At 40.7% G+C, this 14877-nt stretch overlaps 1 protein-coding gene across 3 annotated transcripts in view; it reads right to left on the minus strand.

Moving 5' to 3' along the window:
• nkain4 (sodium/potassium transporting ATPase interacting 4) overlaps nucleotides 1–14877 on the minus strand; it is a 40670-nt gene extending 25793 nt beyond the window's left edge. For 2 of the 3 annotated variants that reach the window (XR_010916299.1, XM_067526409.1), the window contains exon 1: nucleotides 14470–14875. Coding sequence is in view for 2 of the 3 variants with exons in the window: in XM_067526409.1 (XP_067382510.1) it covers nucleotides 14470–14523 (54 nt within the window). In the remaining variant the exon portion in view is untranslated. Of the gene's footprint in view, nucleotides 1–14469 lie in introns of all 3 variants that reach the window. The other variant, XM_067526410.1, reaches the window with a different exon arrangement.

Raw genomic sequence — 14877 nt, forward strand, 5'->3', positions numbered from 1 at the left:
GCTTAATAATACCACTGCAGTGAGCTTAGGTGCTTATTACAAGACGCTCACAAACAATGTGCGTACATTCACAAGGAAAGTTGGAAGTCTATACAATGAGAATGAGAAATGTTTGGTCTGGCTTAGTCCTTCCATGCTAAGAGTGGTTTGAGGCTAGGTCTTTTTACAAAAACACGATACATTTTTGATGGCTTATTTTCATCGACAGATTTGTTATTCGTCTCTGTCCCACCTGAGATCTTTGTATAGACCAACACAAAACAAACCAAACAAAAAAGCAATTTGAGCCTTTAAAAATGTGAGTCCTTATTTGCATCAACTCAATTAGCATGGCATTTGGGTGAAAATAACAAGGCGGGGGTGCAAATCATTAAATTAAAATTCCATTGCCAATCCAATTCCATTCCTAGTGCGTGTGTGTGTGTGTATATGTGTTTGTCATTAAAGCGAGGATGTGTTCAGTTGTGTGTCGACATGTCATTTCCAGCCAAGCGCTTGAAGATGGATGAGGGAAGCAGGAATCTCGTCTCTGCTGCCTCGATAGGAACGCACCAATGAACACATTCACGTAAAACACACACTCAGACACACACAGAGCAATCACACACTGATACACAGTCATGGCTGCTCGTCCTAATGTAATGGAAATGTTACCAGCAGCCCAATGAGACATTGTGACAGGAAGGGGAGGGAGATGATCAAATGCTGAGTGATAATTAAAAATGAACACTCCTTCACATAGAGAGAGGGCAGTGACTCCCAAGACAACTGAAGGGGGTGAAGTAAGGTGAACAGCAACTTGAACAAAGTGTTATCAGTCCAATGTCAAGGGATAACTGAGAAAAGTGAAGATAAAGCCTTTTACTCTAACAGATGGAGGGGAAATATAATAAGCTTGGTTGGGAAATAAAGGGATAGAGGAAATCTTATAAAAGAATAAGGCAAAAAAAAAAGAAATGAAGGAAAAAAAATAAAAACTGAGCACCCTCCCTCCTTCTTATTAAACTACTCCCTGGGTATAGAAGGGAATGAAGGAATGAATAAAGTCAAAAGAGTCATACATCTTCTAGTCAGCTCTGGGTCATGGTTAGAGAGCTCAGTAAAACTTGTGCAGGACATCAGCAAAGATCAGGCACAGCTGGTAGAACAGTAAGGTATCAGCTATAGCTTGTTATGAAGACACTGGATATTGTGTTGACACTGGTGTATTGTTAATGACAGTAAGTCCCATGTCCCTATCCAGTAAGATGAAAATCTAACAGGAATCAAATCCAGTTACATTTGTTAATGGATGCAGTTCTTGGTAATAACTTGTTACCTATATGGTTTATAAATATAGATGCCTTTATTTAGTAGATTGTGTATTTTTAATAAGTCAAAGCTGAGTAGAAACACAAAGAGGCGATTGCATAAAGTGTTTCTTGTCATGTTGAATATAGTGGAGCTTAGCACACAGAATGTGCTCTGGTAATGCTGATTTAAAAAAAGACAAATCCAAAAGTTTTGCAAATACTATTGAACAAACATCCTATTTGGCTGAGTAAATGTATATAAATGCAAACAGCCTCAGAGTCTTATCTGCACTTGGTATAATTTTTACATTGCAGTAGTAAAGATTCAAGTTCCAAGATTTAAACTATTTTATTTATCCCATAGGAAAATTGTGTTGCCTTGTTACAGCTGCTCTCCGCATGGAAAGTAGAAAGAGAGGAAAAGGACTTCCATCAAACCAAGACAATAAACAAATACAAACTACTGATCAATAATTAAAAAAAAAAAAAAGCTAGAGCAGTAAAAATAAATGAAATAAAGATAATAAATGAAATAAAAACAATATAATAATTACAATAATAATTGTCCACTTAGACCGTTCAGTTCCCCTCCTTTTTACAGAAGGGGGATGAATTGAACAGTTTAATGGCCACTGGGAGAAAGGAGCTCCTGTGTTGTTCTGTGGAGCACTTGACTGTGATCCGTCTCTGGCTGAAAGTGCTCCTCTGTGCAGCCAGCACACAGTGGAGTGGGTGGGAGGGATTCTCCAGGATTGAGAGGAGTTTGGACAACATTCTCCTCCCAGCCGCAACATGCAGAGGCTCCAGCTTCTCCCCAAGAACAGAGCCAGCCCTCCTTATTAGTTAGTCCAGTCTGTTACTGTCTGCTTCCTTCGTTTTGCTGCCCCAGCAAACCACAGCATAGAAGATGCATAAAACATCCACAGTATGGGGCTGCAGATCAAAGACCTTAGTCTACTCAGAAAATAAAAAGAATTAGGGCGCTTTGTGAATATCCTCATGTTTGTTTGCCTAATCTGTGGAATAACAGTTTAATAAAAAAAATTTCACTCCTCACTATTATTCAAACATTCACAAAAACACTCACTCATATATGTCCTGTGCATACGGGAATTCCTGCATAGACTGTGGCTCCAGTACAGGGCAGTAGTCATGTTAATGAGTGCAAACCTTCATCCATCCAGCACACATACTTTAGTTCCCTTGATGGCCATGGACTCTTTCCTTGAAATATTTCTACCAGCCATTAAATTAAAGAAGTGTACAGACATAAGGGGAATCGTGTAGTTTACAGTAAGTGTGCATGTGTGTATGTGCTTGTGCACTAGTTCCTCTCAGTTGCTGTATTCAGCCTATCACATTTGCTGCTAACTCAATAATCCACCCAGATGACAACAATCAATCAAGCATAGAAAGGTCTCTGCCGACCCAGACACACACAAAGACACACACACGCAATCACACAAACCCACATGGCACAATTAGCCCACAATACATAGGAAGCAGGTTACTGGAGAGTGGGGTAGAATTTGATCAAAAGATACCAACGCTCTTCCAGGAATAGAGAGCCATATGCATAACGGCCCGTAAAAGCCTCCCACCAACAAGCACAAATGACTCCCTCTAGGGTGACGGAATCTCTTAGTGTTTATTTTGGTTTTGTGTGTGTGTGTGTGTGTGTGTGTGTGTGTGTGTGTGTGTGTGTGTGTGTGTGTGTGTGTGTGTGTGTGTATATATATATATATATATATATATATATATATATATATATATATGTGTGTGTGTGTGTATATATATATATATGTGTGTGTGTGTGTGTGTGTGTGTGTGTGTGTGTGTGTGTGTGTGTGTGGAGAAGCATGTTGCCCACACATACCATTCCTCCCACCATAAATACTAAGCAATTAGGGGGTGGATACAACAACAGGATGGACCAAGCCCCTCTCACACCTCTACTACCTTTGTATGCTCTATTGTTCCCTTCTCTCCTTCCACTCTTTTTGTTTTATGTCATTGTTCCTAGCTCTCTATCAATTCTTCTCTCCCTCTTTCATGCCATACCAGATTCTTAACAAGGATCATAAAACTTAATGCAGCAGTTTCTGTTGGATGATGTGAGGGTATTAATACAGATACTAGAAGTATGAATAAATGAGTAAACACAAACATAACAATAAAGAACACACAAATGGACACAGCCTCATGCAATAATCCCCTTTGCTTAATGCCCAAATAGAGAATATTAGCGCACCAACAACATTTCAATTAACATGACATGAAGAATAAGACAGAGAAGTAATTCACAGATAAGTGGGATGTGTCTGAGGGAAAAAAATGTTTAATGTGCGTCATTTGAGAGCTAATTAAGATGTGCATGTGTGCTCAAGATAAGTGGTTAAAATGCATGAAAAGCAGTTTGTTTTGCATTTTCCTGTTGGAAGCAGCTGCACTCTGGTGATTCTGTAGTTCCGGGGGGGGGGGTGTTGTATTGAACGTGTTATTTACAACCTCTGTTGTGACTGGATAGTTGCTGTCTCAAGCTGATTTCTCATATGGTCTTTGGACAATGTCTGGCGAATCAGGTTTGTAACGAACCGTAACACTTGCTCTCTTCCTCTACTGCTGCTGTAGACTCATAGAAAGTGGCCAACAAAACAAGAGCAAGTATGAACACAAGCAAACTCTTTCGCAGGGCAGCTCGCGTGCAATCCTCTACAGCAAGCATGTTCAGGCCATATCTGGGCTCCCTTTGAATCTGCCATGTGCTGTGGGAGATACACTGCTGCTAAGCCACCTCTCCATTATTAATGAATGGCAGCAGCCTTTTGAATCTATTCATGTGAACAACTGGGATTTCAAGCACAGCAACAAATATGTCTGGCTTGACACGTGTTTATGGTAAATACCTCAACCGTGTTGTCATAAGTTGCAGAAATAGTACACACTTCTGACGAGGTGTTACAATAAATTCACACGTACTGATGCAAAGCAGTTGGCTGTATATGCTCTCTTGTGAATCTGAAGTTCTGTGGGTGTTGTGTTTACTGTACATGATCAGCTTTTAATGGGCAGTTGTTTTCTGATGCAACCAAGTTAACAACAATGTGCTTCCATTTCTCCTGGAATTAGGATGATCACAATAATTTCTCTCTATTGCACAAAGTTGAGTCTTTATCAATTTCTCACTGTAGATTCTGGACTCAGCAGGGGTTTAGGGGTTGCAAAATCAGACCTCAATCACAATGAAGAGCAGGTGTCACTCTCCCACCTCTTTGAATACATACGAATGAAGAGCCTGTTGACTGAGAAGGAAGTTGAAAAGGAAGAGAGGACCTGATGATGATCCCCTAAGGTGAGAGGACAGAGGTGACTGGTGACAGTCTCATTTCTACCACAGCTGTCCACCTCAGCCTCCAGATACTGTAAGTCACACACGTTTCTCTTTCTGTGTGTGTCCTCTGTGAAATGTCCTCTGATATTACTGAACGTGTCATCAGGATCTGTGGCTTTGAAAGCAGGTCTGCATGGGTGCGCTTTTTGTACAACTTTAGGCTGCATGAGTCAGTCTCCTCGGTTTTCATGAGTATAACTCTGACTCGTGCAGCTGGCCAGAAGGATGGCACTGAGAAAGCACCAGGAAATGTGAGGCATGAATTACAGAGAACTCCCACTATCCCATTACCTCCTGTTTTTACTACACAAAAGTCATAGGAACCTGCTTTATTCAAATTAAGACTTCAGTTTCATACAGTACGTATTCCTCCTATAACTGGAGCACCGTTTAGACATGCACCTGAATTCTGAGTTTATTTAGATATTATCTGGAGGGGCTGTATGTGAGAATTCAAATGTCCCAGTTAGTTGGCCTGAATAGAATTAAGATTTTCCTCAGCCAGCTACCTATACAAAGTCTATATAATATCTGATGAAGCCAATGCGTACAGGATCAGGTAATTATACGGAAAATTCACCGCAGGTGAGGGGACGTGTTGAGGACGTCTTCCCAAGAAAGCAGACAAAAGCAAACACTCAACAGTGAAGAACAGAAATTTGTACAAAGATGATAACAACAATGGCTAAATGGAGAATTTGTGAACTTCTTTCAATAAGGACAGACTTTGACATTGTGAAAGATTTTTAGGCAACACCACAAGCCTCTGTGGTACCAGATCTTTGATGTGCTGTAAAAGAAAAAACAGCAATTTCCTCACAAGTAAGAACGCATTTCACACAGTCTATCTACTGATGTGCCCTACAGGGCTGAAAGAGCAACTCCGGAAAATATCCCAACCACCACAAATATGTGGTTCTCAATTTAGGTGCAAAAATATTTCCCAGGTGAGTAAAGTAAAATCTAAATCCAAAACTGAAAAATGTCTCTGCTACAAAATCCAGTTTGTTTTTGTTGACTTTTATTCATTTTTCTTAGCAGAATGTCACTTTTATTATTAGTGCAGAAGTGTGTGTGAAACTTTGACATATAGCAAAACAATAAAGACAGTAACATAGATACACTATAAATTTGATGGTGCCTGGGTTTTTTAAGTGGCTTGCTTTGCCCTGGCTTGTCTTTACTCTGTAACTCCCAGCAGGCAGTAAAGCACTTCTCAAAAACTTTCTCCAATCCAATTTTTCACCTCTCGCCTGGGTACAGTCATTATACTCTGGTGCCTGCCTGGTCCTTGTGTAACTAATGGTGCCAATCTCAGTGTGTGTATGATAGGGTGTGTGTGTGCGTATGTAGCTTTTTGTTGGGTACACATAGAGTTAGATAGATAGATCGCCTTTGGTGGTGCTTGGTCTAGTAGAGCTGAAACAGGGATTAAGAGATAGGGTGGCTTTATAAGCCACTTTCTTCTTCACTGTTTGAAATAAGGCATGGTGCACAGTGACACACACCACAGCTAGACCCTTTGTAGTTCACTAAGTACCACTTGTTTTAGGCAGTGGTGCTAAGTAGACACTGAGTGAAGTGCTTAGTGTAACAGTGAATTTTTGCAAAGTGACCACTTAAAGCCTATATGCATTAAAGAGCTCTTTATTTAAGATGAATATGCTAAACATCTAGTGCTCTTAGTACTAATAACATGCTAATCTCTCGGGGCTGTGGGGATCAGACAGCACACAAACGTAAAAATATAGAAACAAGTAAAGCCAGTGTTTTGAATTCATTCTTTCTCTAGACACTACAACAAACCACAGTATGTGAAGCTTTTCACTTGTGTGTCGTGTCCTGTGTTGCAATCTTTTCTCTGTTAGTGTTACCTACTTTAAGACTAAACTATAAATAGCTCCTGCACTGCCATCCATTTAGTTTCAGATTACTTTGGTACAGTTGAGGCCATCTGAGTTTAATTCATTGGAGCTTAATCGGTTCAGATGAATGAAGCTCCCCTTTCTCTGTATACAGTCCAATGTTTCAGACGAGTTAAGTTAAGTTCTTGCGCTGTCTGGTCTGCTGTCTGTGGTTAAAGTTGTCCCAGTCCAAGAGAATCCCTTTTCTACCTCCCCATCTGCTACCTGGTTTCCTCATCCTACATTTCACCTAATTTGTTTTTAGCTTTACTTCTCCCTGTTTACTTGCCTTACTTAAAAAAGTTTCATCCACTCTGGAGAATAGATGAGCACATAAAAAATGCATGTGTTGTTCCTCAGATAACAGTAAAGAAAAGATGAAGCTGGAACACAGACAAATCAACCCTTAATATACAAATTATTACCCGAATCTACTGCATCTCACAATATGACAAGACAGTAAGAATACCCATTAATAATTTAAAATTAATTTTCTTCAGTCTGGATTTTGTAAGCTGGTTCACCATAAAACTGTTCTGGTTTACTGTGGCACTTGAGTAAAGCTGAGCCACTGTTAATGTTGACATTATAGTTTTTTCTGCTATAACAAGGCAATATGTGTACTTGAAAAATGGCCTCCTGAGAACAAAAATTAGCTTGATGAGAAGTAAACAAAACATAAAAAGCGGTAGTTAATGTGCAAAGAAAGTGGCTTCAATCCTTTGGTTCAATACGGCACCTAGTGAAATTCCTTGTATCGTGACATTTTTCATTTGAAAGTAGGGGGAATTATAAATGATCCCCTTATTAAAATGATGCATGTTTAGGTTCAGTAACATTAGGATGTGTAATGCTAATGTGTGATTACTTTCATCCTCACCTCGTCTTTAAGGTCTTTCATTTAAACAAGTTCAGTGCAAAAATCCTAAAGCTGATTTGATGACACCAAACATTCTTCTACTCATTGCTGGTATGTCTTGTAAAAGCCTCGTCTCACTCAATCTCCCTTCGTTTCTTTATCGCTCTTTCCTCACTTTGCCATGACCCATTGTTTCTTTTAAGTTTATCTACAAAGGTGGCAGCAATGTTTGGATTATCATAGGGTAATTGAGATGTTGCAGCATTAACTTCAAGAGAAATGCAGCAGCACTGTTATGATTTCAGCCTCAGCCCAAGGGATTAATGTCACTTGTTAGGTTTTGTCTCCTTTCCTTGTGGCTCCACACTTCCTCTTTGTTGTGTGTGTTGTATGGACGATGAAACATGCATCTAACACACATGTATACAAAGCATATCGGGTAAAATAAACACATTTTCATCTACAGAGGCACACACAGACACACACACACACACACACACACAAAGATATTTTGATTATTCAGAGGAGATGACTGAAGAAAAGCAGGACAGAAATACAGCAATGAACTAAAGCCCACACCAATAAAGGATAGGGTGGAAGAAAAGTGATGAAATGAAAGCAGCCTAAACCAGCCAATCCTCACGCCTGTTCTCTCTCACCACGTCCCAGTTCTAACAAAAAGCTGTTTAGGTTTCGCCCCAATTACCAAGTAGGCAATTTAGCTGTGACAGAGGAAGTTCTCATCAAGACTATGCAGCCAAGAACAGCAAACAGCTGTCAACAGTCTGTACCCTCCAGCTCTACTTTCCATAATTGAGTCAGTAATGTTGCTCTTTTCACCATAATAGCATCACTCTTAATATTTCATCCACCAGTAGAGAGGGTTATGCTGTGTGCATCCCTGCTGTCCAATCATCTGATCCCATAACACAATTAGGGCAAAAAAGTGCGTGAAGTTATCAAACGCTTGTAAAACAAGAACTTAGTGCCAAAAATTGTAAGGGGATCTGAGCGAGATGAATATGCTTTGCAGCCATACATCTGAGTGTGATCTGTCAAGATAGTCATCCCAGCTGCGGTGCTCCCAAAGCAATTTATTCGATGGCACACTATAACAAATGACACCTCTGGAACCGCTGGAATGGAAAGAGAGAAATGGGCTTGCAAATAGTTCCAGTTTTATCTCCATTATAGCTTAATATTGCAGTATCGCTCATGTGGAACACACACAGAAACCCTCACACAAGCGTGTGCAGGGATGTGTACACACACTCACACTTGCCAGCCCAAGGTTTTTGCTATAACCACATAATTAATGGTCTGTTAAACTGAAGATATTAAAATGGCGAACAGTTGTAAAAAAAAAAGGGCCACTGGGGAGACAGAGGAGATGGAGCACACATATTATTACAAACCAACATGCAAACAGGAAGGGAAACATTTCCCAACTTGTGTGAAGGTCAAGAAAAACCAGCAAGGTCACCACCTCTTCACAATTAGCATAAAACCTGGCTACTTTTAACTCTGTTGAACAAGTAACCTCAGACTAAAGAGTGTAACAAACACATTTCACATAAAGTTTCTACCCAGTAGACATCTCAGCTGTATCTCACTGCTCGCTATGTTGAATCTTGGGTGGATCGTTTCTGTGGTTTGGATAAATGCTATATATGTAAGTAGGGCTATGTTTAGAGTGACAGTTGTCTTGAGGGCAGGATGTGTACTGAGCTCGGTGTTCTGTGCAGCCCAACCCCCTGGGGTCATCTACCAGCACTTGTCTTTCTCCTTACCACGCTCACTCAGATTTGCATCATAAATTCCCATGTCTCCTTTTGACAGGTTGATTTTTATTTCCTGCAGACTTATCAGCATCTTATTGTATATATAATGGTTGCCACGGTAACATAGCACCAGAAACAGGCAGGGCAATCAAAAGAAAGTGAAAGAGAAGGAAGGCTAAACCTGGAGATCTCGGGTCTCGAGGGCCATGCTCATAATTGGCCCAGAGTGTGAGGTCAAACCACAACCCTTCCCCCTTTTGTGTCTCTATTTATCTCCACCTCTCTGCATCTCCCCCATCTGCAGTGGCTTTGTCCCCACTGATAAATCTGATGATAATCAATAATCTAAACATATTCCAACCTGGGATCCCGGAACAGAGGAGAAATGGGACAAGAGAAAAAGCTTGTTGGGTTTTAACAAAGGCTGCACATTAAGGGTTAACATTTATTACACATTCAAACAGTGTTTCTCATCCCTGAGTACACTCGGTGCACTGGGCCCTCAGGTGACATAATGACACACTGGGGGCAGCTATAAAAGTCTGAGCTGTGAGTCTGAATTTATTATTCAGTCACCTTACCTTGTGACAATGTAAGATGGGTTAAGACCTTTATTACTGAAATCATATGAAATACTGGGGCTTCTGGAAGAAACAGTCACATATTGGTAGAACCCTTTATCCCATACTTTCACAATGTGTGTGGACAGAAAACAAACACGCCGCCACGTGAACCATTGAAAGCCTGGCACCGTGCACTCCCTTACAGCGCCCTAAAGAGCTAAGTCTTTAACATAATTTTAGCACTGTTTTCCCTACTGTCTGAAAGTTTTTAGTCAATCAATTTTTAAAAAAGCCCAAAATAAACAGCCATTGCCTTCATCAGTACTCCAAAATATAGTTTTGCCCATACATAATAACAAAATGGATTTTCTTAGATTCTCATAACAAAAATAAATCAAAAGAAATGCAATTTGAACTTAATTTCCCCCAGATAACACACATCACTCAAGGTATCCTTCTAAATGTTTCAAAACCGACCAACTTCCAGAGCCAACGGGACGGTACCTATCAGACTAAATTTAACAAAGTAACAATAACAAATGACAAAAATAACAAACATTCATAAAACTAAAAACCATCTGGAAAAGAGTTAGACATAACAGCTTCGATAGGTGTAGAACGTCCTATCCTCCGTGCACATTTGATAATTAGAGTCATCAGTGTGTACAAACAGCCATGTTAGTATCGTTAACTGTCTTCAAACCCCTTTGCACATAGATCTGTTTAAACAAAAAAAAAATGTGCTAAGAAGCAGCAAACATATTACAGATGGCATCCGTTGGCATTTGATGAAAACGCCTAGTTTATGGGGAGCTCGTTGATGTATAGCAACAAAAACAGAAACCATATTTTGTTTCTGCATGGATAATTCAGGTAGATGCTATCTTATTCCGCTCGCCATCTGTGAAAGCCAAAGCAAACAGTAAAACTGTTTCTGCTCACTATGCTATGAATCAGTGTCCAGAGAGGCTTTATGAAAACTTAATATAAGGCCCAGAGTGTGAAAACAAAGAGAAAGAAATAGAAAGATAAAAGAGCTGCGACCATTCTTTCTATTCATATCTCCTCTATCAACCTGGCAGTGCCAAGGAAATGCAGTTAATTATCACACTAGACTCAACGCTCACACAGATACTCTTAGCACCCACCAATAAGTTACCCTAAACAGATGTCTTATCAAGATTAGCTTTAACATTTTGCATGTTTTGATCCAACACTTCTGGAACTGGAAACACACAACAGAATTATTCACAGCAGTAGCTCTCACACCCATAGCATGCGATGTTCCATTGCTATTAAAATTTTCGCAGCTGCAGTAATCATTCATAATTGTAGCTGTTATCAAAGCTATGGATCAAGACCTTGTGTGTGTCTCTCAGTACACATGCACGTGTAGACCGCCGTGATGGAACAGATAGCATGTTGATAGAATGAATATTCAACAGAAATTCTAAATGTTAGTTCTTCCATAGATGATTTAGCTGTGAAAGCAAAGGGAAAAACTGATTAAATCCTTTGTGATGTGTGGGAGATGACGTGATGCCTTGCAAGGTATAATGTTGCGCTCTTAGAGAAAACACTATTCAGGATTGGGCACTCTGCTTCTCCTCTGAAACTTTCCTGGAAGCACTTGGGTTGAACCCAGTTGAAGCCTACTCTACAAAGTTAGTATATTCTCCAGCTATGCCATGAAAAAAAGAGCAAAGTGGGCAGTGTGATGCAAGATATTACGCACAGCCACACTCACTTAGTGCTGAGGGTACTTTGACAGTTTTGGGGATGAAGATGAGGAAAAGCTTGCAGAGATCTGGTGCCATGCATTATGGGTCAGCACACTGACAGCACTATGTCTTACCAAGTCACTCGCTGTGGAACTGTGACACCTTTTCTTCTCCTTGCCTGAGATCCAATAAACCCTTTCTAGCGCCTTCTTTCATTTTTACAAAGCTGCACCTCCTTTGTATGAACAAAGGCTGTAATCTTTACTGAACACTGGACCTACTAACATATAACTCAGAATGCTCAGCGGTGTCTGTGCCTGTGAGGAGGAGGGGGTTTAAGAAATAATGCCCGTGTCCCTGTGAGGTCGCATCCATCAGTGCTGCCACCACAGTTATGGCCAGGCATTTTCAGGGTCAAGGCTCAGTTCCTAGCTCATTAACCTTGTTCAGTCTGAATATGTGTGTCTGCATGTATTTATGCTTTTTTGCCTGTTTGCACTTTCTGAAAAAAAAAAAAAAAAAAAAAAAAACACCATGACTAACGAAGAGGCCTCCTTCATCAATCACCTGCCGCCCCCACTGCATTACCCATCAGCTCCATTCAAGACCATGTCCCTCCTCATGGACAGTTACTGACATTAACAATACGTATGAACCGTATCTGACCAATCAAAACGTTTCCATGCCAGTTCAGCTTTAGGTCAACACCTTAAACAACTAACCCACTGAAACAAAAATGAGCTAGTCTGTGTCTCATAGTACAAACAAATCATTAGACAGACAGGTCTTTCTTCCAATGCTTGCCATTCTCTGGGCCTGATCGGGGTTCTGACAACCATCCAACTCTACTGTCTGGAATAGTTAGGCTGCAGAGAGGAGAGGGAACAGCTTTTCGATCAATATAGGCTCATTATCTGTTGCCTTCTGTCCTAGAGAGACGAGTCCCACCGCTCGGCCTGTTGATGAGGAAAGCGCACCACAATTCAATTAGGGTATGGCCGAGATGCCAAAAGAGGTTTGATCAAAGCACTCTGCCTGGCTAATTAGCACACACAGCGGTTCACAAGGGCTATTTTTACATCTGAGGAGAAGGGTATGTTGTTTTGTTAATGGTAGTTTTACCCTGTAATGGACTGGGAATAACCTGGCTCATTGTCAATGCATAGGTTTCAGCCAGGGGAGAGTGCTGGGCCCCTTATGCTGCTCCAGACACATTCACACGTGTATATTCATGTGAACACACACATAAAAACAAACATGCCTGCAACCCGATGACCTTCAAAAGGTTATGCAGGGTTTAATGCAACCGCTCTTCACAGGTTAAACTCATTAGAAGTGTTTAGGGGTGTATGCATGTGAGTGTGTATTTCTGCAGACAGGAAGTGTCAGGTCATCCAGAAATAGTGCCAGGGGAAAATAAAGCTGTTTCCAGGAGTCTTTGGGGACTTTTTAGGCAGCCTGCTGACAGCTTTATAAACCTCTTAACAAATTGTCAACCTTCTTTTCTCTAATGAGGCAAACAAAGCTCGGAAGTCTGGGAAGAGAAAACAGGTGTGTCCCTCTAGGTGGGTTCATAGCCTCTGAGTTTGTGTTTGTGTGTGTCATCAGAGAGTGAGTCACAATGGTAAATATGAAGCAGCACTTGGACTACTGTGACCTAAATCATACAGAGTTCCCTGATCCTCATATCTAATACCTTTACAGAGATTAAACCCTATTGATATACCAGCGTTACACACAAATACACAGCAGCTGTCCATTTTTCATTTTTCAGATGAACTAGTGAAACATCAGTGTAAAAATGTTGGCTTGGAAGACATTATGAAATATTATGGGTGGATGAAACTTATGGGAAATGTTTTTCTTTGTTTCTGGATACTTTGATCCATGTTGCTATACATCTAAAGATTCTTCCCATTCACCCTTTGTCTGGATACAATTTTATTGCTCCCATAGCTGTTGGAACCAGCATTTACTCAGGAGCTTATAGTGTGAGCAACCTCAGTTTTAATACCACCATAAATAACATTTCTTACACCCTGTCAAGTAAACTCTACTCAGGCATAGTGGCAAAAGGCAAGCTGGCCTGTGAATCAATGGGAAGCATAATCTGTAACTGCACGGTTACCATCAGCAAAATGTCACGACCCACACTTCACTGATCGGAGAGTGAAATGCTCCATAAGCCTCTGCATCTGGTGTATTGTTTTTTGTGGATCAGCACTTATCGAGATACAGCTGGTTTGATGAGCAAACTTCCTTAATCTAAAGATCACACAAGGAATAGGTCAAATAACACAGACATGAGACAACAGCAACTCTGCAAATGATGGGCTTTGAACAAATAGCTGATGTCTCATGCCTACATAATGTAGACTTCTGAAGATACTTTGTAGCTGAGTATCCTAAATATTAAATCACAATGACAATACAAGAGGGCAAATCCATACACTTGCTGATGAACCTTTATCGTGTATCACATAGCACAGTTAACCCAATACTGCCTATCAATGTGAAACTTCTTGAGACTGGTGGAGCTGATAAGAGCTGACTTCCTAACACCAACAGCACCAATGCTTTGTGTCACAACAGTTAATTTTACTCACGGATCAAATCAAAAAACAATCAACTACTTTTCTTAAATAGGCACAAAACACAAAATCGATAAAGCCTATAAAAGAAAGTAAGGTTAAAGACAAAAAAGAGGGTTGTTTGTATACTTTGTATAGTGAGTTATAGAAGTTTAAAGATGTACAGATTCTCTAACATGTCCTGTTACCAGCACATGGGCTGTTTAAGTTTTTAAAGGCATTTCAAATGTAGTGTGTTACTCTTTTATATATATATATATATATAGAGAGAGAGAGAGAGAGAGAGATTGAGAGAGAGAGAAACAATAAATCTATTTTCTCGACAACTTGTTAAAACAACAAACAGACGAATTGCAGGTCAACTCACCAGCTGTAAAGTGCAGATAAAGATGAGAGTGCATCGTCCGCTGCAGCAGCCCATTGTGTCAGCGGTGAAAACGTGCCCGTGAGCTGGGGAAAAAAAGGGGGCTTAGAAACGGGTCGGAGGAGCTTTATACGTGCCGACCACCCTCAGTCCTGACCCAAACACCGGTGTCCCATTCTCTTCTATTTCTGCACCGTTATCTCTTCGCGTAACCAAAAGCCGGGACAGGATCGCTCTTTCTGGTCTGTTTGTTTGCCTCCTCCTTGTCGCACTTGAGGTGACTCGCTGGGTTGATGACTGAGCCGGTGGGTAGAAGGAGGAGGGGAGTGGGAGGTGGTAGTGGTGGTGGGTGGGTGTTGAACGGGGCCGACTATCCCACCACCACTGCTTCCTACAAGCTCTCTGTTTTGT

The sequence above is a fragment of the Channa argus genome, chromosome 13 (genome assembly GCF_033026475.1).
Source record: "Channa argus isolate prfri chromosome 13, Channa argus male v1.0, whole genome shotgun sequence".
Classification (NCBI taxonomy): domain Eukaryota; kingdom Metazoa; phylum Chordata; class Actinopteri; order Anabantiformes; family Channidae; genus Channa; species Channa argus.